This window comes from Hemibagrus wyckioides, linkage group LG14 (genome assembly GCF_019097595.1).
Source record: "Hemibagrus wyckioides isolate EC202008001 linkage group LG14, SWU_Hwy_1.0, whole genome shotgun sequence".
NCBI lineage: Eukaryota > Metazoa > Chordata > Actinopteri > Siluriformes > Bagridae > Hemibagrus > Hemibagrus wyckioides.
Genome location: NC_080723.1, coordinates 3,106,178 through 3,132,467, shown reverse-complemented (window position 1 = coordinate 3,132,467; position 26,290 = coordinate 3,106,178). Strand labels below are relative to the sequence as shown.

Genomic DNA, 26,290 nt, shown 5'->3' with positions numbered 1-26,290 from the left:
AAAATGTAAAATTAGCATGCTTTCTATAGAAATATTAATAGTTTTGTATTTAACTATTCCAACAAATGAAGTGTGTAAACAGTAGAAAATGTAACCAATATTTTACTGTGACCACTCTATTGAAGTGCCTTTAAAACTGCATCAGTTCTCCTGGGAAAATACAGTCTGGGATTTTATAAGCATTTTAATCCAGTGCATGAAACACTTACGCTAAACAGGTGCTAAGGATCAACAGTATAGTACTGAAACACAATCATTACCTGAAACAGCAACATCTGTGTAGGAGGAATAAAACTGGTGAGGAACAGCTGTGCCCTGCTAACATGGTGAGCTTCCTGAAAAAAAAACCGTATGCCATGGAAAGACTGAGCCCAGCGACAAGACACGAGGTGCTCTTCCTGCATCTGCGGGGTCTCTTCCAGGGAGACATTTCAAGTGTTTGCAGATGTGCTGTCCAAGCTCTTCTGCAGGAGCTCAAAGAAACTAGAAGAGTTGAGGACCGCAGATGCGGTGGCTGGCTTAGGAAATGTATTGGAGCAGATGAAAGACACATCACACTGACATCCCTTTTGCAGTTGGAAGATGTCCAGCAGCACCATTAGCTCAGACCTGGCAGAAACCAGTGGGACCCTGGTACACCAATCTAAAAAACCCTACCACCGTCATGGAAACAAAGGATTCAACTGTGCACAAAAGCTGTGCAGTTATCATATATTTGGCTCAAACAGAAGTCAATTTGTTTACCCAAAGGATGGAGAGCATGACAAGGAAGAGTGTCTGCAGGCAACAGTGAAGAATGGTGAAGGTTCCTTGCAAGTTTGGGGCTACGGAGTTGGGGATTTGGTCGAAATTAATGGCCTTCTCGATGCAGAGAAGTATAAACAGATGCTTATCCATTATGCTATACCTTCAGGGAGATATCTGATCTGAACAAATTTATTCTCTGGCATAACAACAACCCCAAAAATACAGGCAAAGTCTTCAACAAAAAGAAAAATAAAGAGTCCTGGAAGAGACGGTATGGCCCCCATGGAGTCAATGACCTCAACATCATTGAGTTGATGAAGATAATGTCAGTGGAATGTTACATGAAGATACAGAAGCAACTACAAGAGCCGAAATCCACAGAGGAATTGTGGGTAGTTCTCCAAGATGTTTGGAACAACATACCTGATGATTTCCTTACGTTTTGCACATAAAGGCCAAAGAAAGTCACACCAAATATCGATGAGATTGAATTTACAGTTTATACACCGATAAACCAGAACATTATGACCACCTGCCTAATGTTGTGTTAGTCCCCCTTTTGCTGCCAAAACAGCCCTGATCCGACGAGGTATGGACTCCAAAAGATCCCTGAAGGTGTGCTGTGGTATCTGGCACCAGGTTTCCTAGCAGAACATTGCCTTCTTCCCATTGTGCATCCTGGTGCCATGTGTTCCCCAGGTAAGAGACGCACACGGCCATCCACATGATGTATAAGAAAACTTGATTCATCAGACCAGGCCACCTTCTTCTTTTGCTCCATGGTCCAGTTATAATGCTCATGTGCCCACTGTTGTTGTTTTTGGCAGTGCACTGGGGTCAGCATGGGCACCATGATTGGTCCGTAGCTATGCAAACTGCAAGGCACTGTGTATTCTGACCCCTTTCTATCAGAACCAGCATTAAGTTCTTCAGCAATTTGAGCAACAGTAGCTTGTCTGTTGGATCGGATCACACGGCCAGCCTTCTCTCCCCACGTGCATCAGTGAGCTTTGGCCACCCATGATCCTGTCTCCAGTTCACCACTGTTCCTTCCTTGGACCACTTTTGATAGATACTGACCACTGCAGACCGGGAACACCCCACAAGAGCTGCAGTTTTGGAGATGCTCTGATCCAGTGGTCTAGCCATCACAATTTGGCCCTTCATCAAACTCACTCAAATCCTTACATTTGTCCATTTTTCCTGCTTCTAACACATCAACTTTGAGGACAAAATGTTCACTTGCTGCCTAATATATCCCACCCACTAACAGGAGCCATGATGAGGAGATCATCAGTCTTATTCACTTCACCGGTCACTGCTTAGAATGTTATGCCTGATCGGTGTATTGTTAAGTAGTATGTGGTCTCTATTTGATCAGTGTGGTTGGATGTGTTTCTTGTTCTTCGCTGTTGGCTGTTAAATAAGTTTCCAATAATAAGCAGTCCTGGGGGGTGAGCTGGTGCTCCACACAACAGACCACACATGCTCTTCACTTTGGGGCAGTTTTCCTACATTTCCTTCGCCGTATACAAAATGATTAGCCATGCTGCAAGCCTCGTGCTTGTGCAGCTGGTGTCTGAAGCTTCTGGAAGCCAAAAACGTGGTGCCAGCTATGTGCTTACTGCCTTGGCAACATGCAAAAAATACAGTGACTCAAACATCCCTGGCCAAGCAATGTTGATGTAGACACAGGAACACTCATCTGGCAAATTCAAACCCTGGTATGGAGTCAAGTCAGATTCTAGTCATACAAACTAAACACCTCGCTAGGCACACATTCCCCTGTGAGGTATCAAGCATAAAAACTAAGGAAACAGTTATTGTCTTGGCGAATTAATGATCAGACAGCAGACATGGCTCAGCTGAAACCAGAGTTCTGCTTATATCCCATTTACTTGTCATCTTCATTTGAGAAGCATGTGATGTCTACAGCTGGGTCCAGTCCAAGCTGATAATGATCTAGGAGTTGATCCATTATGCTCAACTCTGGCTTTGGCAACATCTTAAAAATAAGTTTTGGTCAGTCTGCAGTCACTCATGCCATCTTGCTCCTAGCAGAGTGACATCTAGCCGAGGATAAGGAGCAAAACGATTTACTGAAACTCTCAGCCAAATTGATTTAATGCGCAAATGTTCATAGAAAGATATGGTTATCACACTCCACACTGCCAGTTCCACTCAAGGCAGCTTCAAGCCAAAGAAGCTATGGATAGAAGAGCACAAATTTCAGAACCATGAAACCCGATGGACCGTCCACAGCAGTTTTGGGACATACAGATGTGTTGGTCAGGTGTCCACAAACCTTTGGCCATAACAAAACAAAACAAAAGTTTCAAACCTTCTTCGAATGCTATGGCAGCTTTTTTTTCAATTCTAGATTTAAGAGAACCCCAGTTCTTAAAGTCTCTCCCTTTTCATGCATAATGCATAACCTACACCAATCAGGCATAACATTATAAGCCGTGAGAGGTGAGGTGAATAAGACTGATGATCTCCTCATCATGGCCCCTGTTAGTGGGTGGGATATATTAGGCAGCAAGTGAACATTTTGTCCTCAATGTTGATGTGTTAGAAGCAGGAAAAATGGAGAAGCGTAAGGATTTGAGTGAGTTTGACGAAGGGCCAAATTGTGATGGCTAGACCACTGGATCAGAGCATCTCCAAAACTGTCTGCAGTGGTCAGTATCTATCAACAGTATCCTTTAAGTCTTATGGAGGCCCCACCTCGCAACTTACAGGACTTAAAGGATCTGCTGCTAACATCACAGTGCCAGATACCACAGCACACCTTCAGGGATCTAATGGAGTCCATGGCTTGATGAATCGGAGCTGTTTTGGCAGCAAAAAGGGGGACCAACACAATATTAGGCAAGTGGTCATAATGTTATGGCTTATCAGATTTCCTGAGCAAGCAACCTCAGGACTGTTTCATTAAATTTCCTTGTCCTTGGCACATAGATACACACAGAGGTTCGGCCTTCTGAGGGCAGCCTTTTTAATACAGAAGTGTAAACTTCTATAACAGCCTCTGTCAAGTGTCACAGTTTTGTCTCCTCTTATTTCCAGAAAGTAGACCGGTCAGGACACAATACTCATGCTGCTTGCCCTTACCGTGGACTCCGTGAAGAAAAGAACAGGAAGCATTCATCACTTTCACTCAGACTGCTACCCACACCATGTCACCCCAAAGTGTGCCACACGTCATTATGACTGCCAATCATATTTAACCAGGCTGAATTTCCACCACATCATGTGCTGATTTCCGATGAAGGCAGCTCCAGTGGTAATTCCCCTCTGTTACAGTATTTCTGTATATATAATGCAACAGAACTTAAAGTCATCCTGTCTGCAATTATCATCTGCCTTATAAGATTAGCAAACCGAACCTAATCTTCCTAGAGGGCTAGAACAGAAACATGTTGTACATATCTATTTACCATATTGCTTTATATATCCTCTGACTGGCCTGCATGTGCTACTGATCAAATTAAACTCATATAATGACAAAAACACATTAAGTAATGGAATGTTATATCATGAAAATGGCCAGCGCTAAAAAAAAAAATACATATACCAAACGAAATGATATAATATCCTATAACGAATGAATATTAAATAGGGAAAATATTTAATGTGCACGCTTTACAGTTACAGCCAGCTTGAAAATGCATGCGGATCCATTAAATAGTGTTTTACTGAAGCGGAGTGTTGAACAATATGAAAAGTCTTGCCTCGTAGTAACTGCGCACGGCGTTGCAGAAAGCCTCGTCAGCTACAATCTGCGTCTCTCCTTTCAGGAAGGCCTGAAATCTCTCCTTCACTGCCTGCAGCTGCTGTTTGTTGAGCTGAGAGAAAAAGGGAAAAAAGAAAAAGAAAGGCATGTGACAATTCGTTTCATAACAGCAATAAAATCCTATTGGGTTAATCCCTGATGCTCAATGCCTAATGAATGATTTATGAACATATTATTAACTGCTCTTGACAAAAGTGAGCTTGATTAATGCTAATGTATACAAAATCATTCGAAACTCAACCTTCAAGACTGAGACGATGATGGCAAACTGAGGTGTTTGGACATACACCGATCAGGCATAACATTATGACCAATGACACTAATGATCTCCTCATCATGGCACATGTTAGTGGGTGGGATATATTAGGCAGCAAATGAACATTTTGTCCTCAAAGTTGATGTGTTGGAAGGTGGAAAAATGGATTTGAGTGAGTTTGACGAAGGGCCAAATTGTGATGGCTAGACCACTGGATCAGAGCATCTCCAAAACTGCAGCTCTTGTGGGGTGTTCCCGGTCTGCAGTGGTCAGTATCTATCAAAAGTATCCTTTAAGTCCTGTAAGTTGCAAGGTGGAGCCCTTAAAGAATGTGCTACCAGATACCACAGCACACCTTCAGAGATCTAGTGGAGTCCATGCCTCGACGGGTCAGGGCTGTTTTGGCAGCAAAAAGAGGGACCGACACAATATTAGACAGGTGGTCATAATGTTATGCCTGATCGGTGTAATATTTCTGGTATAAAGATTAGAGCCCACATTCCTTGCAGAAGACAAAAATCCGTTCTTAATAGTAACGAGAAACAGTGGAAGAGATGATAGCAGCTTTGATGATGCTTGCAGGAGCTCTGCAGATCAGTGTGAAGCTAAAGCCTATGGGAAAGAAAGTACAAAAAAGGTGCTTCAAACAATAAACACTTCAGCAATAATTCATCCTTGATGTATAACAAGAGCTGCTCCTTTAACTTTATCAGTCACCTGCGTCTAAGTTTAAGCGCTTGATCTAAAACTGAAGATCTGATTTTTGCTAAGAGCATATATTTCTGCTCTCAGACTTAAAACAGACTGTAATGCACTGGGGGAAGCATGAAGTGATATACTATGAAGTTTAGTCTCAGCTCCTTACCGGATCGTTTTTACACCGATCAGGTAAAACATTGTGAGCAGTGACAGGTGAAGTGAATAAGACTGATGATCTCCTCATCATGGCACCTGTTAGTGGGTGGGATATATTAGGCAGCAAGTGAACATTTTGTCCTCAAAGTTGATGTGTTAGAAGCAGGAAAAATGGACAAGCGTAAGGATTTGAGCGAGTTTGACGAAGGGCAAATTGTGATGGCTAGACCACTGGATCAGAGCATCTCCAAAACTGCAGCTCTTGTGGGGTGTTCCTGGTCTGCAGTGGTCAGTATCTACCAAGGAAGGAACAGTGGTGAACAGGCGACAGGGTCATGGACGGCCAAGGCTCACTGATGCATGTGGGGAGTGAAGGCTGACCCGTGTGATCCGATCCAACAGACGAGAATTGCTGAAGAAGTTAATGATGGTTCTGATAGAAAGGTGTCAGAATACACAGTGCAGGATGGGTCAGGGCTGTTTGGGCAGCAAAGGGGAGACCAAAACAATATTAGGCATGTGGTCATAATGTTATGCCTGATCAGTGTCTAAGTATAGTCAACATTTATAATTCTTCCTCCCCTGTCTTGTTTATCCCAGAGAGAGGATGTGAAAGAGTCTGTTGGAGCAGCACTAATGTGGACTACAGACAGCGACAGTCATTAAGAGGTGCAATCAAGCACTGGGCAAAGAGATCAGCAGCTATACATAGTGCATCATTTCATCCCTACAAGCTTGCCATTCACTTCAGTGCTGTTGCTCTCTCTCTCTCTCTCACACACACACGCACACACACAGCTCTGACTCTTAAGGTTTTCACCTTCAACATCTATTTAAAGAAAGATGTTCATTATGAAAATCACCCATACAAACGTCTATCTGCTATGGAAGCCTGTTTCCGCCACTTAATAAAAAATAAAAAAAGGTTCTTGCGACTTTTTATCTCACGATTCTGACTTTATGTCTCAGAATTGCGTGACATAAACTCGCAATTCTGACTTTATGCCTCAGAATCGCGTGACAAACTCGCAATTCTGACTTTTTTTTCTCAGAAATGCGAGTTGCACAGTTCCCATCTCAGTTTGAAATAAGAATTTTGTTATTGATATTTTGATATTACAGTATACTGACTGGAGAATAATTTCCCCTGATAATATTTCATCAGTCATGTCATATTTTCTTTTTTTTTTACTGCTACCTTTCGGAATAATAATGCGATGCCAGATTTGTGAATAAAATATTGATCTAATCAGTTAATATACAATTCTACTTTGTAGGGAGGAACACTTTCAAATGTCTGCTATTATTTGTCTGCGATGAAGCGGCTCTTTTTATGTATGCAACTGTTAATGACTCTGTACTACAGGTAAAACATTTAATCGGTATAAAAACAAAGGGGACACTTTTTGATTGGAGGCCATAATGTAAGGATATAAAATGCATTTAATGACCCCTTTAACATGCAGTGTACTAAGAACTTATTCAGAGATCTGTAAGACAACATAGAAAGCATATTTGGGCTTAATAGGGTCACTTCCAACCTGTCAATAAACTCAAAAGTAGAAATTGAGGAATCTTAATGTTATTTATATTTTTCACAATTATAGTAAGCATATTGACACTTTTTAGCACAAGTAGAGCCAGCAATTCTGAGATAAAAAGTCAATTGCGAGTTTATATCATGCAATTCTGAGATAAAAAGTCAGAATTGCGAGTTTATATCACGCAATTCTGAGATAAAAAGTCAGAATTGCGAGTTTATATCACGCAATTCTGAGATAAAAAGTCAGAATTGCGAGTTTATATCATGCAATTCTGAGATAAAAAGTCAGAATTGCGAGTTTATATCATGCAATTCTGAGATAAAAGTCAGAATTGCGAGTTTATATCATGCAATTCTGAGAAAAAAAGTCAGAATCCTTTTTTATTATTATTATTATTATTAAGTGGCAGGAACGGGCTTCCATAATCTGCTGCCTTCAAATTTCTACTATATATTCATCAAGCTGTATGACGTCTGTTGTAAACAAAAAGCTTCTTTCTAATAACTAAGCAACCGATCAATCCAAAATGAGAAGCTTTCGAGTCTCGTTCCATCTGTAAACCGTTTTTGTGAGTAGATACGTACAGATCGTGCGTCATGTTCACGGCGACGTTCGCATCTATCTATCACGTGTATTCATCACGGAAAACGTGCAAAGTCGCTAGAGTGTGACTGATTACATTTCCATTTAATATACTAAAATCTGCCAAGTTTGCCTGCTTTTTAAAACCAGGTGTGAATTAGCACGAGGCTGTTTTTTAAACAAATCAGACAGAAGCACATGTTGTGCTGAAAGGATATTTATCTATGAAATAACACTATTTCAGAACAAAACACAACAAAAAGCATCCAAGGTACATGCGGCCATGTAAGATATATTAGATGTCCCTAATAAACTGGTCCCAAGGTGCTGCAGGTAAACTTTACGTTCAAATGCATTGGAAGCTAATGCTACTCCGGCCTCCAGTCATCGTTCTGCACCTCAGAAACACATATCATAGTCCACACAAGGACAGACAAATGTGCAACCACACGGTGATGTGCTTCACACAGCAAGATTCACAGCAACATAGTACACTGGAACCTCGGCATAGTCTCATAAGAAACAATGTAAATGCAAATAATCCGTTCCCAAAAATATGACCAATACGGAGCGTATGTAAACTGTAAGGAATGACCCAAGCCAAGCATTCCATGTAAAGGCTCCTCACAGGAAGTCGTACCACCAAGCTCGTGCTAAAAATAGAACACACCACCAATCTGCAGCTCTCTCCTGGCAGGTCTACCTCTGAATGCTCAATTTGTCCACTGCAAATGATCCAAAATGCAGCTGAGTGACTTGTTTTCAACCTGCCCAAGTTCTCCCACACCACCACACTGCTGCGTTCCCTTCACTGGACACTGACACTCGCTTTGTAAATGTAGCTGGCAGACGGTTCGGTTTGTTCGTATGAAGAAAATAGTTCATATGCCGGTGCAAAAAAGGCGAAAGTTCATAAGGGAGGGCATTCGTATGCCGAGGTTCCATCGTATTTATATGCAAGAAAGGAAATGTCCATAAAAGTCCAGGACATGGGTTATGGTTTCATTATAATCCACCCATCTGACCACAACAATAATTCGTTTAAGACATTATTATAATTATGATCCACTGCCAATAACGAGTGCATCAATGAAATGTGCTTTAACTGAGCGCTTTTCCTCTTTTCCTCTTTTTCACTCCTCTACCATTGATGATGGTTTATTGTTATGGCAACCTCAGCTACAGCATGGCAAGTCAGCCGTCTATAGCACATTAAGGATGCCATAACTGTGCTTTATCAGCATGAAAGTACAAAAGTCTCATTGAAGCGCTAACATTCCGGATGAGCGAACATCACTCTTTCCACTCGTTAAATGATTGCAAATTAGGGGTGTCAAAAGATTATAAATAGTAACCACAGGAGCTTCTGTAAAAATGAACAGAAATTAACATCTTCCACAGCAGAAATGCATTCATAATTCACTCCCCTCATTGCCAATTTAAGAATGATGAATTTTGTGTAAAAGTTAGTTATAATGGTGAATACACCGATCAGGCATAACATTATGACCACATTAGTACTGATGATCTCCTCATGGCACCTGTTAGTGGGTGGGATATATTAGGCAGCAAGTGAACATTTTGTCCTCAAAGTTGATGTGTTAGAAGCAGGAAAAATGGACAAGCGTAAGGATTTGAGCGAGTTTGACAAAGGGACAGATTGTGATGGCTAGACCACTGGACCAGAGCATCTCCAAAACTGCAGCTCTTGTGGGGTGTTCCCGGTCTGCAGTGGTCAGTATCTACCAAAAGTATCCTTTAAGTTCTGCAACTTAGAGGACTCAAAGGCTAACATCTTGGTGCCAGATTCCACAGCACACCTACAGGGATCTAGTGGAGTCTATGGCTTGACAGATCAGGGCTGTTTCGGCGTCAAAATGTGAACCGACACAATATTAGGCAGGTGGTCATAATGTTATGCCTGATTGGTGTATATCAACCCTGCATTATCGTTATTCATATGTTTATAATAATTTATTTGTGTAGTCATTAGCCGGTTTAATAGGCCATTGGAGTTGAATAGGGTTTCATCCAAAATAATCAACTCGGAATTAGTTCGATAGTGAACTTTACTACAACAGGTAGAATCGAGATCGAAAAGCTGAGGCATAGACATAAAAAACAGGCATGATCCTGATGATCTTGGCCAAACCAATTACAAAGAAACAAGAGCCAAAAACCAGAATGCAAATAAGAGAGCAAAGGCTTGATGTCATAAACTACCCATGTTATTCATAGCAGTGTGTGCTGTTGGGATCAGGAAATGGTTGAGTGTTGGGAAATGTATTCTGGCCATGATGAGAAGAGGAGTTCACAGCTGTAACTGACATTGACATTACACAAGTATATCAATAAATCAAGCCACCTTGGTGCTGATGTGTTCCATCAATAGAACATTCAGGAATATAAAGCTGAATGGCTCTACATAAACAGACAAAATACAATACGTTTCCATGGACTATATCTTTACAAAGACGGGCCGCTGCAATTTATTTTACAATTAAATGCGTGTCTGGCTGCAGAAGAAAAATTGGAGTAGCCTCAGATCTATTCCTTACAGCGAGTCTTATGAGCAGTCCAACAATACACTAAAGAGAGAGCTGTTACTGCACATGTTCAGCCCAGTAATCAAACACACACACACACCCTCATACAGCAAACAGAAGTGTGTAAACATTCCACAAAACAGACCAATTACTGCTGCACTTTATACTCTTACATCAGCATGACAACCGAAGGGGAGGAAAATGTAAGGAATGTGCGGCCGTTACAGCAGACAGCATGGACAAAGAGAAAACTTGCTATACATTATGGCTTTTTTGAGTCTTTCTGGACAGGAGCGATCAAATATCACAATCAGGAACTTTTTCCACAGCTCATCATTACGCAACACTGTGGGACTGTCTGTTGGCATCCTGAGGAAGGAAGGAAACTGACCGATATTTAAAGCATGCTCGGCCCTTTCCTCGTATTGTGTTCTGGGAGTTTGGTCTAGATGGCAGTGACTTAGAAGAAATTAAAAGAATATAAATAAGAATAAAAGCATAAGAAGGAAAATTATGTTACATGATGAGCAAGGAGGCACGGATAATATTACTAGCAAATTAAAAATAATAATAATAATAATAATAATAAATAAAGGAAAATAAAATAAAAATAAATAAATAGAAAAGTCTACTTGACCTTCGAGCATCGAACATGATGGGCTGACTGTGGATAGCTCGGATATTATTAAAATTAAAAACCTGTGTGAGAGGCGTTCGTATACCGAAGTTCCACTGTATTTATATGCAAGGAAGAAAATATCCATAAAAGTCCAGGTTATGGTTTCATTTTAATCCCTCCATCAGACCACGACAGTAATTCGTTTAAGACAGGTCTGGTGGTTGTGAGGTTGAATCCCGATGATGCCACAGCCATCTGTGACCAGGAGCTCAGGAGAGCAAAGCTAGCCCTACTCTCCTGTCAATCACAGCAAAATGAGATCATCAGAAGCATCTGAGAGCTCATATATGCAGAAGAACGCAGATGGCGCTTTTCTTCGAGTGGGTTACGCTGCCTTGTAATGCAGCATGAGCAACAATTCGGTTGTTTGGCTTCACTCGTTTCAGAGGACGCACATGTTAGACATCACCCCTATAGACGCACGTGTTAGCCATCACCCTCGTAGATGTTGTACGATAAGAACTGCATTTAATATAATTAGTAAATGGTTGCCCGATCCTGAGCTCGTATAATCTTTTCTACAGGTATAAAGTCACATATCCACATACTTTATCGCACAGGAAGTCTAAAGGTTTCTTCTGTTGCACTACAACTACACCGATCAGGCATAACATTATGACCACCTGCCTAATATTGTGTTGGTTCTCCTATTACTGCCAAAACAGCCCTGACCCATCATGCACTGTGTATTCTGACACCTTTCAGCAATTTGAGCAACAGTAGCTCGTCTGTTGGATCGGATCACACGGGCCAGCCTTCACTCCCCACGTGCATCACTGAGCCTTGGCCGCCCATGACCCTGTCACTGGTTCGCCATTGTTCCTTCCTTGGACCACTTTTGATAGATACTGACCACTGCAGATCGGGAACACCCCACAAGAGCTGCAGTTTTGGAGATGCTCCGATCCAGTGGTCAGGCCATCACAATTTGGCCTTTCGTCAAACAGGTGCCATGATGAGGAGATCATCAGTGTTATTCACTTCACCAAGCCAAACCCAGGTCCACCAAGCTGCCACTGCTGGGCCCCTGAGCAAGGCTCTTAACCCTCAATTGCTCAGTTGGTATAAAATAAGTGCCAGAAATGTAAATGTAGGTCCTCTACTTGTGCTAGATGGACACATCACTACAAAAGACTACCTAATCATTCTGGAGGACCATGTGCACCCAGGGGTTCAAACACTGCATCCTAAAGGAGGTGTCGAGTATCAGGAGGATGGTGACCTAGTGGTTTGGTGAACATTAAAAAGTGAAGCTGAACATCTCCCATGGCTTGTACAGTCAATGACACTATACTGGCCACAAAAATAGGTTCTACACTATACTAATACTGTGACTATACTGTGGACTAAAACCCGGTGTTTCAGTTTCATTCTCGAACCCCTATACGTCCTTGTGAAAGTTTTATACAGTTGCCTTTCGGAAAGACAGAGCCCCAGACTGGTGATACAGGGTAGAGTCCACTGGGTTTTGAGACTGACTCTCTGGAAATCTTGTACCTGCAAATAACTAAAAAATAAAAAAGAGCCTTTATTGCATAATTAGATGTAAGCTGCTCAAATGGCATAAAATACCTCTTTTCAAAATTGGCTAATTCCTTTACACTTCAGTCTGAATAAACGGTGCAATTTACTCCCAAAACCGAACAAACTGAATAATCAGGATATTTTTCTGCTGCTCTTGATTTTATATACACCAGTGAATTGGGCTGAAATATAACACAGTTCAAAATGAGGGAAATTCAATCCTCGCTGATCATAGTCCAGAACCAATTTAACCAATTGGACCCTGGGGGTTTTATCACACCAGAGAAAGTGTCTCATCAGTCTGCTGAGATAGAAGAAAAAGACCCTGGCAGTATGATGACAGTGAAATAGAAAGCAAACCTCACTCAATTTCTATTGCATATGTTAGAAAAAGTAAAAAATTCGTCTCCGACTTCTCTAAAAGACTGCCATAGTTTGTATAGACTCTTTCGATTTCTATCATATAGTCCTGTGAGTATTTAAAATAAAATTTAAAATGTGATTTGCAATGGGTCCTCTATAAATAAGCACTTAAAATATAAATATAAACATACATATAAGCATATAAACATACACCGATCAGGCATAACATTATGAGCACTGAGAGGAAGTGAATAAGACTGATGGTCTCCTCATCATGGCACCTGTTAGTGGGTGGGATATATTAGGCAGCAAGTCAACATTTTGTCCTCAAAGTTGATGTGTTAGAAGCAGGAAAAATGGACAAGTGTAAGGATTTGAATGAGTTTGACAACAGCCGAATTGTGATGGCTAGACCACTGGATCAGAGCATCTCCAAAACTGCAGCTCTTGTGGGGTGTTCCCGGTCTGCAGTGGTCAGTATCTATCAAAAGAGGTCCAAGGCTCATTGAGGCACGTGGGGAGAGAAGGCTGGCCCATGTGATCCGATCCAACAGACGAGCTACTGTTGCTCAAATTGCTGAAGAATTTAATGCTGGTTCTAATAGAAAGGGGTCAGAATACACAGTGCAGGACGGGTCAGGGCTGTTGTGGCAGCAAAAAGGGGACCAACACAATATTAGGAAGGTGGTCATAATGCTATACCTGATGACCAATTGTTTTGTAATTAATTGTCAACTTTCAGTTTTGTCAAAATGAAGTGTATACACTAAATGAAAAATGAAAAGGAAAAAAAAAATACTGGGCTAGTTCAAAATAAGAGAAAAGCACCTGTTTTAAATAAATAAGTAAATAAATAAATAAATAAGGACCCACATGTCATGGCCCACGTCATGTCCATGAATCTGATGGCTGGCTCATTTGAAAGGGCACAGAGGGCAGTCTGAACTCTCAGATCTGACTGGTAAGAAGGCATGTACTATTTTTGGATAACCGCACAGCTCTGACAGAATCACTGGATGATAAGGCAAACGCTGTTCTGTTGGGAAGCCCTAGCTAGGGAGAGGGAGGGAGGGAGAGAGAGAGAGAGAGAGAGAGAGAGAGTGTGAGAGAAACATAAATGATAAACAGGAACTTGTCACGCTGATATTCTATAACAGTTCTGTATAATCCCCCGATCTTTCTTCTATTATTCCATACATTTCCTCTCAGAAGCTGTAGAATCTGTAGAGAGCTGTGAATTCTGGTGATATTCACAGCACAAATGCACACAAAACAAGTAAGCTCATTGATCACGACTTTGTTTGTGCATTCAACAGATGTTAATGGCAGCTGAGTGTTTAGCTGCTCTGTATAACACAGCCTGTGGTGCTCTCTGGTGCATCATCTGTTTCACTCTGCATGTGTTAAAATGAGAGGCAGCTGTATGGAGTACTCATGGAATTAAAAGCCCTTTTCGACTGTTACAACATGGCTCCGGGTTTGGGGATCTCCCCCTAGTGTGTTTGTGTCTGATAGACCTGCACAAGTATGCGTTTTGACAGCATGAGAATAAAATAAGATCTCGCCCCAGGGTAAGTAAATGACATGGTCCTGAACTACAAGCCAGGCCACATCTTGTGTAGAATAAGCTAATAAAAGGAACATAACGGCGGTGCTAGCGCAAGTGGTTAAAGCTCTGGTGTTTAATTCCCAGTGCCGCTAAAGATGCCACCATTGGGCTCTTGAGCAAGGCCCTCAACCCCTCCTGCTCCAGGGGTGCTGCATCATGGCTGACCCTGCGTTCTGACTGCAACCCTCTAAGGTTGGGATATGCAAAGAAAGAATTTCACTGTGCAGTAATGTATATGTGACAAATAAAGGCCACTTAAATATGGTTTAAAAATCATAGATCAGACAAATAAGTTATTTTTCTTAGATTTTTATAAATGTAGCCTCCTGGTGGTCCAGCGGCAGGATCCCGTGCTCTCATTGCCGCGGTCCGGGTTCGATTCCAGGGCAGTGCGCTAACCCAGCCACTGAAGAGTTAACTCACAGGCCCAGTCCCAAGCCTGGATTAAATGGGAGGGTTGGATATCTGACGTCTAACCTGTGCCAAAATGAAACCAAAGGATCTGCTGTGGCGACCCCAAACAGGGAGCAGCTGAAACATCAACTTAGATTTTTATAAATGGAGTCTGAATGATTCGTCATAACGAATGATCCCGCATAAGGTGCAAAGAGCACAAACGAATGATGAACTCGGGAACCCGACTTTTCAAGGACACTGAGAGATGCCAATTCATCGTGAATTATGTTCATAAACAGTTTCCAGCTCATTCACCTCTCTAATGCTTAACAATTCCTGCTGTATATGTACATCTGCAGCGTCTATAATGTATCTTCTGGTATCTGGATGTTGCAATCTGGCTCTCTGTTCTATTTCTCTAATTTAATCTTCTTCTGAGTGCAGAGGTAATCAAACCGTGGAGCAGAGTAGAGGATTGGTGGGAAGAGCGATGGTGGAACAGCCCACTGTCCCCGAGATCTGTCACGACTCTTGTTTGCCTGGAGCTTGTGCCTGCTCTCTGCTGATAAACACAAGTACGCTCTTCCTCTCTGCCTTGGCGCCCACACCATGTTTCCAGCTGTGCAGGATTCTGCCTTCTTTAAGCACATGGAACGTGAAACTCCATTGATGCAAACATCTGTTCTGTTCTCTGCTAATCAACACCACGTATCACTACAGCGACCTGGAACTAAATCTTAAAATCGAAGCAGATGCCAGCAGCATCTCCGTTTCTAACAAGTCTAGTCCTTCTAAGTTGTTACTAATTTGTAAACCACAAGTACCCTTAAAACATACTTCAAACTGAGAAGGAAGCTATTGAAGGAAAACTGTTAGACATTTGGCCTTGCTGATTGATGACCAGGATTAATTTCTAATCAAGTCTAATCACTTCACCTCCATCAACATACAGACCCATTTGAAATTAACTCTGAAATCTGTAACACTGCCTATATATTTGGCCATTTTGAACAGGAAAATATCCATCATTTGTGCCAAGTTGAGATCGATGGAAATATTATTAAGTCAGTTAATGTGCTAATAGAAATGAAACAAGAAGAAAAACGCATCTCTCCTTTTCCAGTGCTTTAACTTTTTGGGCAAGCGTGCTAGTTTGTTTAGGGACGGTTAGGTATGCTGGATGAGAAGTGCAAAACACAATAACAAATCCAAAAACACAATGGCAATTTAGACAACCCTGAAAAGATAGGTATACACTAGATTGCCAAAAGTTTTGTGACAGCCTTTCAAATCATTGAATTCAGGTCGGCCCCTTAGTTCCAGTGAAAGCAACTCTTAATGCTTCAGCTTCATACCAAGACATTTTAGACAATTTCATGCTCCCAACTTTGTGGGAACAGTTTGGGGATGACCCCTTCCTGTTCCAACATGACTGCACACCAGTGACCAAAGCGAGGTCCATAAAGGCATGGATGAGTGAGTTTGGTGTGGAGGAACTTGACTGGCCTGCACAGAGTCCTGACCTCAACCCCATAGAACACCTTTGGGATGAATTAGAGTGGAGACTGTGAGCCAGACCTTCTCGTCCAACATCAGCGCCTGACCTCACAAATGCTCTTCTAGAGGAATGGTCAAAAAATTCCCATAAACACACTCCTAAACCTTGTGGAAAGCCTTCCCAGAAGAGTTGAAGCTGTTATAGCTGCAAAGGGCGGGACAACTCCATATTACATTCATGTGCATGTAAAGGCAGACGTCCCAAAACTTTTGGCAATATAGTGTAAATAAAGTTGCTTAATGGGCATGTAGCACTACATTTTGTTGAATCTGTGTGTGTGTGTGTGTGTGTGTATGTATGTATGTGGGCAGGTGACATTATAATAAACCTGCAGGGGAAAGCACCAATGTGATGAAGCCAAAAATGCTCTTTATAAGACTGAAAACGATGAGCAGTTAATTTCAGAAAGAAAAGAAACAGCGAGCAGTGAGAGGATCAGGCACAGTCTGATCCACACAGAGACAGTCTGAAGACTATAAGTGTAAAATATCGAGCGCTCTTTAGAAAAATGTTGTACCTGTAAGATTAGGTTTAAGGAGGACACCTTTTTAACCCGAGAGCTGAAATGTAACCACAGATGAATATTCAATCAATGTAATATTATCGTAATAAATGTTATTTGTGACATGATTTATATTCGTTTCTTTCTTCTTATTTTTTTTTAACAATGCACAAAAACATCAATTTTAACAAGGGTCCTTTGGCTATTTCATATCCACTGTGGGTGTGATCAATAAACTGGCCAGAAGGAACTTATTGTGCTTTAAAACCAGTAACTAAATTTTTCTTCACTTTTATTTGCTTGATTTTTTTTTTTTTTTGCAGAATTTCCAAGCCTTGTGTTAAGAGTTGCTCTAGCTCCTACTAACGAGCATGCAGGCAAGTTGTTTAGCTGCTTTTGCTTTTAACATGTCTTTCGAAATAGGTATCAGGGGGATGAGTAATTTACATCTTGTCTAAGATGTGAAAAATGAAAATGGGAATGGCAATTAAGAAATTTCAGTGTGAAGTCACTAACCACCCACAGGTGTACTGGAGAGGCTCATTGTGTGTGTGTGTGTGTGTGTGTGTGTGTGTGAAATATTGATTGAACAAACGTGCAGTATAGCAGATCCCTGTGTGTGAAATTGAGAATGACACTCTGTATAAGCGATCGCTCTGACTGTCATGCCTCATCCTTCAGACTGGAGCACCATCTCTATATGTTATGACTGTGTATTTTGTTGCACCTATGTACAATCATATAAGATACACTGATCAGGCATAACATTATTAATAATGAGAGGTGAAGTGAATAAGACTGATGATCTCCTCATCATGGCACCTGTTAGTGGGTGGGATATATTAGGCAGCAAGTGAACATTTTGTCCTCAAAGGTGATGTGTTAGAAGCAGGAAAAATGGACAAGCGTATGGATTTGAGTGAGTTTGACGAAGGGCCAAATTGTGATGGCTAGACCACTGGATCAGAGCATCTCCTAAACTGCAGCTCTTGTGGGGTGTTCCCGGTCTGCAGTGGTCAGTATCTATCAAAAGTATCCTTTAAGTCTTGTAAGTATCCTGTCACAACTTACAGGACTTAAAGGATCTGCTGCCAAGATACATCTTAGTGCCAGCTAGTACAGCACACCTTCAGGGATCTATTGGAGTCCATGCCTCGACGGGTCAGGGCTGTTTGAGCATCAAAGGGGGGACTAACGCAACATTAGGCAGGTGGTCATAATGTTATGCCTGATCGGTGTATAAAGCTACATCTGGTTGTCTTTGTAGATGCATATCAATACATTTGTTCACAATGTGAACTGGGAAAGATTTGTTCATAGGCATGAGAAAGCTTTTAAATAAATACATTTTAAAAGCCTAATTTATAAAAACATGTTATTTTATTGTAAATGAAATGTATTTAAGGTATATTCAAATTATTTGCCAAGTATAAATATTTAAATATACCTGGGTTCATAAGTTTCAGACTTACAACTTTTGTAATTTACCCCGCCATAGAGTTAAAATGAAGCAATCGAAATGTAAGTGTAGTGTTGACTTTTTCCCTCCATTTTCACAGGCTTAAGAGTAATTGGACAATTGACTGATAAGCAGTTACATGCTCAGGTCTGGCCTGTTTCCTTGTTATTTCATGCCAAATTAAGGAGATAAAAAGGTCTGGAGTTGATTCGGAGAGTTGAATTTGCATGTGGAACAGATATGCGAAAGAGGTGTTGATGAAAGTGGACGAGGCCAACATGAGAGAGAGAGAGAGAGAGAAGAAACCTTAGAATGATTTCTTTCATTAGACATGAAAATTGTATCAACAATATGGTACACTATATTGCCAAAGGTTTTGGGACGTCTGCCTTTACATGCACATGAATGTAATATGGAGTTGTCCTGCACTTTGCAGCTATAACAGCTTCAACTCTTCTGGGAAGGCTTTCCACAAGGTTTAGGAGTGTGTTTATGGGAATTTTTGACCATTCCTCTAGAAGAAGAGCATTTGTGAGGTCAGGCACTGATGTTGGAGGAGAAGGCCTGGCTCACAGTCTCCACTCTAATTCATCCCAGAGGTGTTCAGGTTGAGGTCAGGACTCTGTGCAGGCCAGTCAAGTTCCTCCACACCAAACTCACTTATCCATGTCTTTATGGACCTTGCTTTGTGCACCGGTGCCCAAAGTCATGTTGGAACAGGAAGGGGTCATCCCCAAACTGTTCTCACAAAGCATGAAGTTGTCCAAAATGTCTGGTATGAAGCTGAAGCATTAAGAGTTCCTTTCACTGGAACTAAGGGGCTGAGCCCAACCCCTGAATTCAATGATTTGTGGGGTGTCCCAAAACTTTTGGCAATATAGTGTATGTTTTTAAAAAGAAGGTGCTCCACAGCACCAAAAGGCCTGGAAGACCACAGAAGAAAACTAAAATGGATGATCACAAAAGAAAAAAAACCCTCACACCATCATTCCCAGTCTAGAACACTCTTGATGAGGTAGGTGCATCATTGTCAAGCTCTGCAATCAGGAAATGGCTTCATGAATGTAAATACAGAGGGTTTACCTCAAGATGAAAACCACTGGTTAGACTCAAGAACAGAGAGGTCAAAAAAACATCTAAAAAAAAAATCTGTCCAGTTCCGGAACAACTGAGATGAAACCAAGATTCATTCGCAGCAGAACGATGGGAAAGGTATGGAAAAGGGAAAGAAATGCAGTGTTGTATGGCTGCTAGTGGGACTGGAGCACTGGTGTTTACTGTTTACTGATGAAATTGTGAAGCTGCTATTCTTTCTGCTTAGGTTCAGACAAACGCTGCAAAACTGACAGGAAGCCGCTTTACAGAACAGACAGATAATGATCCAAAACACAGTGTAAAAGCAACCCCAAAGCTTCTTAAGGCAAATAAATGAAATGTTCTGTGAGTCAGTGTCCGAACCTCACCCCAGCTGAGCTCGCTTTTCACTTCATCTCAGGGGAGGACGTCTGCAGGTTCCAGACTTTCTACAGACTGCAAAAGGGATTTGTATCCAAGTATCAAAAATAATCATGCTAGCATGTCCGATTAGATTTGAGCAAATTTCCAACAAATGGCTGTAATTCCTAAATAGAAGCAGACACTACAATCAAATCTGCATTGGTTTGCACCCAAATCTACATTATTAACTCGATTTTTAACAAAATAAACTATAAAAGAAAATCGAGAAGATTTCAAGGCCCAGATTAATACTTGTTATGAAAATGACTCACTGACCAGTCTGCATCAGCTGCCCATGAGACAGCTGGACGCTTTCTGACTTTTTTTCAAATGTTTCAAGGGATGTTTGACCGTCAGAATGTTCACACCACAAATATATCTGCTAGTGCAATAACCACCGATAGCCACAGTTCAGTGTTTGTTAGAGCAGCGCTTCACAGCTCCTCATCTGAGACGGATCAACATCTAGCACTGAATCACACACACTGCCCATTTCACACCTGACCATATTGCCTTTGATCAGTTCGCTATAAAAACATGAGAGTAAACAAAGAGAGAGTGGGGTGTTCCTGTGAGTCCACATCTCTGTGCTGTTCCTTAATTGGCCAATTATATCTCTAAATAAACACACTTTTTCACGAACATGCTTGTGGACACTGTGATGTTCCATTGGAAGTCAGTAACAAAGACATGGTCGTTAATGACAATTATTAAATTCTTATCATTTAGATGTATTTATCTTGGTCAGGGTCACACAGACCAAAAAACAAAAAAATAAAAACTACGAACACACACACACACACACACACCCACCTACAGGCAATTTAGCATTGCATATCCACCTACTGGTATGTGTTTGGGAAGTGGGAGGAAACCTATATGAGCACTGGGAGAATGTATACAGAAACTCACACACACACACACACACAGACAGACACACACACAGCAACCAAAGCATAGAGCTGTAAGACAGAAACATTAACCATTGCTCCTTGTTTAAATATAATTAATCAAAGATGCTTTACAGACACCGAATATCCCCTGATTAATACATCCACCAAACATCCAGACGCTCTCCAGCCATTTTTCTTTTTTTTTTTTTGCAGCTGCTGAAAATCTCTGAAATCATTGAATATAGATTAAAAAATTTTTTTTGCCTTAACATTATGAGAAGCAAAGAGAGAGCGCTCTCATGTTAAATGTGAAAACCTGATGATAAATTTGGTCTTTTGGAACGCTGCTGTCATGAACATCATCAGTAAAGAGAAGTGAGTCATTACGGCTGGCAAGCATCCCCGCCCCTGCCACCATGTGTCACATATGAGCCGCTCTGGTCTACATCAGGAGCAGCTATTTCGCTCTTATCATCACTTTAGTACAAGTTAATCATCATAGTCATCATCCTCCTCTAACAAGTTCAGGCAGACTAGTCCCACTTTAAGGGGTGTCGTAAGGTGTAGCTATCGGCATGTGTACAGGTGTCTTCAGAGGTTGTTTTGCAATGCATATGACCACGATTTGGATTCGCCCTGGACAGCAATGAATGACGAACTGATCGACTGTGTCGTTGCCCTAACCTGGCAAATTCATAATCATTAGGAGAGTACATAACAAAAACCTGCAACTGTGTATACTCTATACATCGATCAGCCATAACATTATGACCACTGAGAGGTGACATGAATAAGACTGATGATTATGGCACCTGTCAAAACTGCAGCTCTTGTGAGGTGTTCTCCGGTCTGCAGTGGTCAGTATCTCCTGCATAAAGGCCCCACCTCGCAATTTACAGGAATTAAAGGATCTGCTGCTAACATCTTCTTGCCAGATACCACAGCACACCTTCAGGGATCGAGTGGAGTCTCGATGGATCAGGGCTGTTTTGGCAGCAAAAGGGGGACCAACAGAATATTAAGCAGGTGGTCATAATGTTATGCCTGATCAGTGTATATCCACTTTGTTTTCTGCTGCCTGCTCATTACTTATTCTTACAGAGAACATTTTACATTACATAATCCAACCAAGGCAATATAAAAACAACAACAACAACAACAACAACAACAACAACAACAACAAAAACAAACATGCAGAACTAACACTAACTACATGGACTCTCAAGCTTCTCATCGTCATGGTAACGCTCGTAATGTTAATTGCCTATGCACAAATTTGCTTATAAATATAAATTTTTTTTTAATAGTTTGCAGAGTTTAGAGAGCATTTAAAAACTTTACTTGAAATCTTGAATGAACACCCTTATATTTTGGATCCCTTTTTATGTAAGCAAAACCACCCACTTTCTGTCGGTGGACTTCCTGAAGTCCTTGAAGGCATGCGAGACGATATTAACCTAAAAGAGCTCTCGGTGGAGGAAAATGTGGAGAAGGAGAAAGCCCACTGCACCACACCATGACTCACCAACACTGAATACCAAAGAGATGGGCTTATGTAACTAAAGTACACAGATATGCGTCTCATGGAGAGAATGAAAGTGACAGCGATGACAAAGAGGATGGGACTGCCTCTGGTGAGATGTTCTCCTGTCACTCTCACCACTTGAGTGAACACGGCTCCAGCGGTTGAGAGGAGGGAGATCTGCTTATATAAACTTCTATACAAAACCGAGTGGGGACGAAAATAGCCAAACGTTCTGGTGCCAAAGGATTAGACATATGTGGAAAGCAGGGACGTGTTTTTGTGTGTGTGTGTGTGTGTGTGTGTGTGTGTGTGTGTGTGTGTGTGTGTGCGCGCGTGTGTGTGCGCGCGTGTGTGTGTGTGTGATTTCCCAGCTGTAATTCCCCATCAAACAGCTTGTTACAACTACAGGCACATGAGAGTGAACAAATTATTGCGGTAGTGAAAAAGATAGAGGGAGGCATAGAAGGGAACAAAACAAAGAGGGGGAGTCAAATGGATTAAAAATAGGGTAGTGGGAGAAGCTGAAAAGGAAATACACATGCGTACACACACACACTCACACACACACACACGTCTTACTAATCTTGTGCAGACCTACCGGAGATAAGCCCACACAGATCTAACCCTATGCTTAACCTCAGGAACAAAAAAAGAAAACATTTTTTGGTTCTTTTGTTTTGTTTTGTTTTGTTTTGTAATGACCTTTCACATGATTTTGACCCTAGCACTTTATAACTGTCCCATATTCGTATCCGTTGCGTGGAGAGACATAAAAGCCTACTCACGCACAGAAACAAAAACACACACACACAATTTATATAAAGAGCGTTAGTAGCCAGGAGTCTGCTAGGGGGTTATATATTTACATTTGCATTTTTTCTACTTATTCAGCAGACAGGTCAAAGAGCACTACTCATGCAGAAAATTTACATAAATGTTTGTAAATACAGAACACACTGTAAATTCAAATCGGTGTAATAAGACTGGACGACACCTTGCACTAAAAATCTTCATTTTTAAAGGGCCAGCTCCTCTTGAATGGTGTATTTTTATTAGATAAACTGGCATTTGGATTAAATTTTGTTACCACCGAGCTTATTTCATATTCCTCCATTACAAACAGACTTTACCGGAGTGCTTCTTTATGTAAATAATTCAGGAACACTGCAAAGGTGCTGTTAAAGTGAGCTTTAACAAGTCTGGCTAGTCATAAATCCACCCCACGGCCAAAAGTATGGCGGACCATCATACACGTCTGTGCAGATTAACGAGGAGCCGTTCCCACATGTGATGCTCTGATGAACTCCACTCTTACACTGAGGATGCGTGATCATTTGGCCACAAGTAAGGTCAGATACCAGTGTCCGGTGCGAAAGGGGTTTTTATTGTGCGTTAGTAGTGTTTTCATTTATCCCAAAGGAGATCAGTGAGGTTTGGATGAGGGTTCAGGCCACTAGGGTTCTTCTGCATCAACCATCACATGTTCATGGTTTTGCTCTGTGCAAAGGAGCATTGTCTAGCTGGAACAGGTTGGTTCCAGTGAAGGGAAATGTTACTGCTCATGGACATTTAATACAGTATGGGTGTGATGGTCAGGTGTTAAGTCGTCACATATACATTACCCATCCTTGGGGGTTGAGGTCAGAGCACAGGGTCAGCCAGGATGCAGCACCCCTGGAGCAGGGTGGGTTAGGGGCCTTGCTCAAGGACCCAGCAATGGCAGCTTGGCAGTGAACCCCGAGCTCCTGGTCAACAAACCACCTGAGCTACCACTGTCCCACTTTCATGACTACATGCCATCACTGTCCAATCACAGCCCTAATCTACACCCAGGGGTGTTTTTTCAGAGAAAGGGAGAACAAGGGGCCTTGCTCAAGGGCCCAATGGTGCAACTTGGTGGTGCTGGGGCTTGAACCCCCGATTTTCCAGGAAACGACCGAGAGCCTTAACCACTTGAGCTAACACCGTCCATATAGTGTCCATATAGTGTAAAATCACAGAGAATATAACAGTGAAAATAGAGACTTTAATAGTGAAATCCTGTTTCTTATATGAGTGAGGTAGTTCATTACTAGTCACCTAGAAGCCTAGCAGTGGGCTAACAATACCCAGGAATCATTCGGTACCTCCTAGAATTTTTTTTTCTTGTCTGAAAAACCAAAGCAAAATGAGAGAGAGTAAAGGGCTTTCCTTAAAAGGTCCAACAGTGGCAGACACCCTTCTGGTCAGCCGAGAGACTGAACCAAAACACACAACCGCTTGTACCAGATGGGCTAACAAATCAACACTGAGAAAATACATCAATTCAAAGCCAAACCTTGAGCAAAAAATTCAAACGTAAACTAGATGCAAATGGGGTTTTTTTTATGTACAAAATGAAAAACACCAGAGATTATAGCATGATGTTAGAAAAAACCTACAAAGGCCCAAATGCATGCAGCTTCAGAGCCATTTATCAGGAGAGAATAAAAGCCATGGCTACATATTGTTAATCCCTTATCCAGAATATCCATCATTTGCTCCTTTAAACCGATTCATATATTCGTCACAAATCCACGCTCCAAAATGTAGTGGAAAGCTCTTATTAGGACAGCACAGGTGGGACCAACTCTGTGTTAATAGCCATGGTTTTAGAATGGACACAGATGTGCAACAGCACTTTGTAATACAAATTCCCAACTGATAAAAAGTCGGGAAAAGGAAAGGCAAATATTATGCGTCAGCTGCGAGGTACATTATTTATGTATATATGAAACTGATAGAAGCCTAATATGTGTGTATTATTTACGCAGTACCCTCCAAAAGTATTGGAACGGCAAGCTCACTTTGTTCATTTTTGTTATGCGCCGAATACATTTGGGCTCGAGATCACAACATGCATTTTTTTTTTTAGTCTTGAAAAATGAAAACAGGTAAATCCCAGGGCTGAAACCAAGAGTAAATATTCAGAGGACATTACTGTCTAAACAGAGCACGCCTGGGCAACAAGACACACCTGAAGAATGGGCGTGTTCAAATGAAAGGTGTTCATTTATTTATCTAGAATTTTGCTCACCTAAAAATGAGGTGGCCTGCCATCATAGATGTTTAACGTGTTTGGATAAAAAAAATATATTAAATGATAAGATTAAAACAGAAGCTGTAGTAACAGTACGAGCTGAGATCTTTAATATAAAGTCAGTTCACTTCTGAACATTTTGCAAGGAAAACATCAGTAAGATTTCACTTTAAAAGAGCAATAGAGTATTAAGGAGCTTGTTCCTACGTTGTACCCACACATTATTTTTATTTAAGCAGCGTTGTCAGCATCTACAGTATGGATTAATCAAGTCAGAGACATCATCACTAAGCTCAGTACAATTATTTCTTCCACACGAGGAAAAACCCTCGATGAGACTAGTCTGTTGGTTTGCCTTCTCAGATTACACACATTACAAACCTGAATACAAGCAAGCACAGCTTCCTGCTAGTCCAGTCCAGCGGTGAATGTATGAGCCTTCTTGAGCATTAGATTTCAATTAACCTCCTTGGACTCAACAACAGCACCAAGTCTTAAGGTCAGTCTAGTTAGATATAGAGTTGTATGCAAAAGTTTCATCACCTCTGGCTAAATAATACACCTCTTACAATAATTTACACCTCTTAAAATAATTTATTTATTAAAGTTGTTATATTTGTGTAAAAGTCTGGAGTCAGTATGATATATTTTGAATATATCTTAGCACCATTTTGTGATGTCTTTTGTATATGACCTTATCTTATCTTATAGTTTAAGACCAAGGAATTATTTGTTTCGATTGAATAAACAACATGGTCAGCCACGTATCTGTAGAGATATCTGCCACCACCTCTGTTGGCACCTTTGATGTTCATCACTAATGCCCTTTGTTACCCATGGACAACTCCTTTTATCATTAGCCCACCTGTAGTGACCTCTGGAACCATCTCTGTAGAACCCT

The 26,290-nt window shown here is 41.2% G+C and overlaps 1 protein-coding gene across 4 annotated transcripts in view; it reads right to left on the bottom strand.

Moving 5' to 3' along the window:
* The window catches only part of cadps2 (Ca++-dependent secretion activator 2), a 132,011-nt gene that overhangs the window by 99,430 nt on the left and 6,291 nt on the right, over positions 1–26,290 (bottom strand). For all 4 annotated transcript variants that reach the window (XM_058408476.1, XM_058408479.1, XM_058408477.1 and 1 more), the window contains exon 2: positions 4,482–4,595. In XM_058408476.1, coding sequence (XP_058264459.1) covers positions 4,482–4,595 — 114 coding nt within the window. The remainder of the gene's footprint in view (positions 1–4,481; positions 4,596–26,290) is intronic.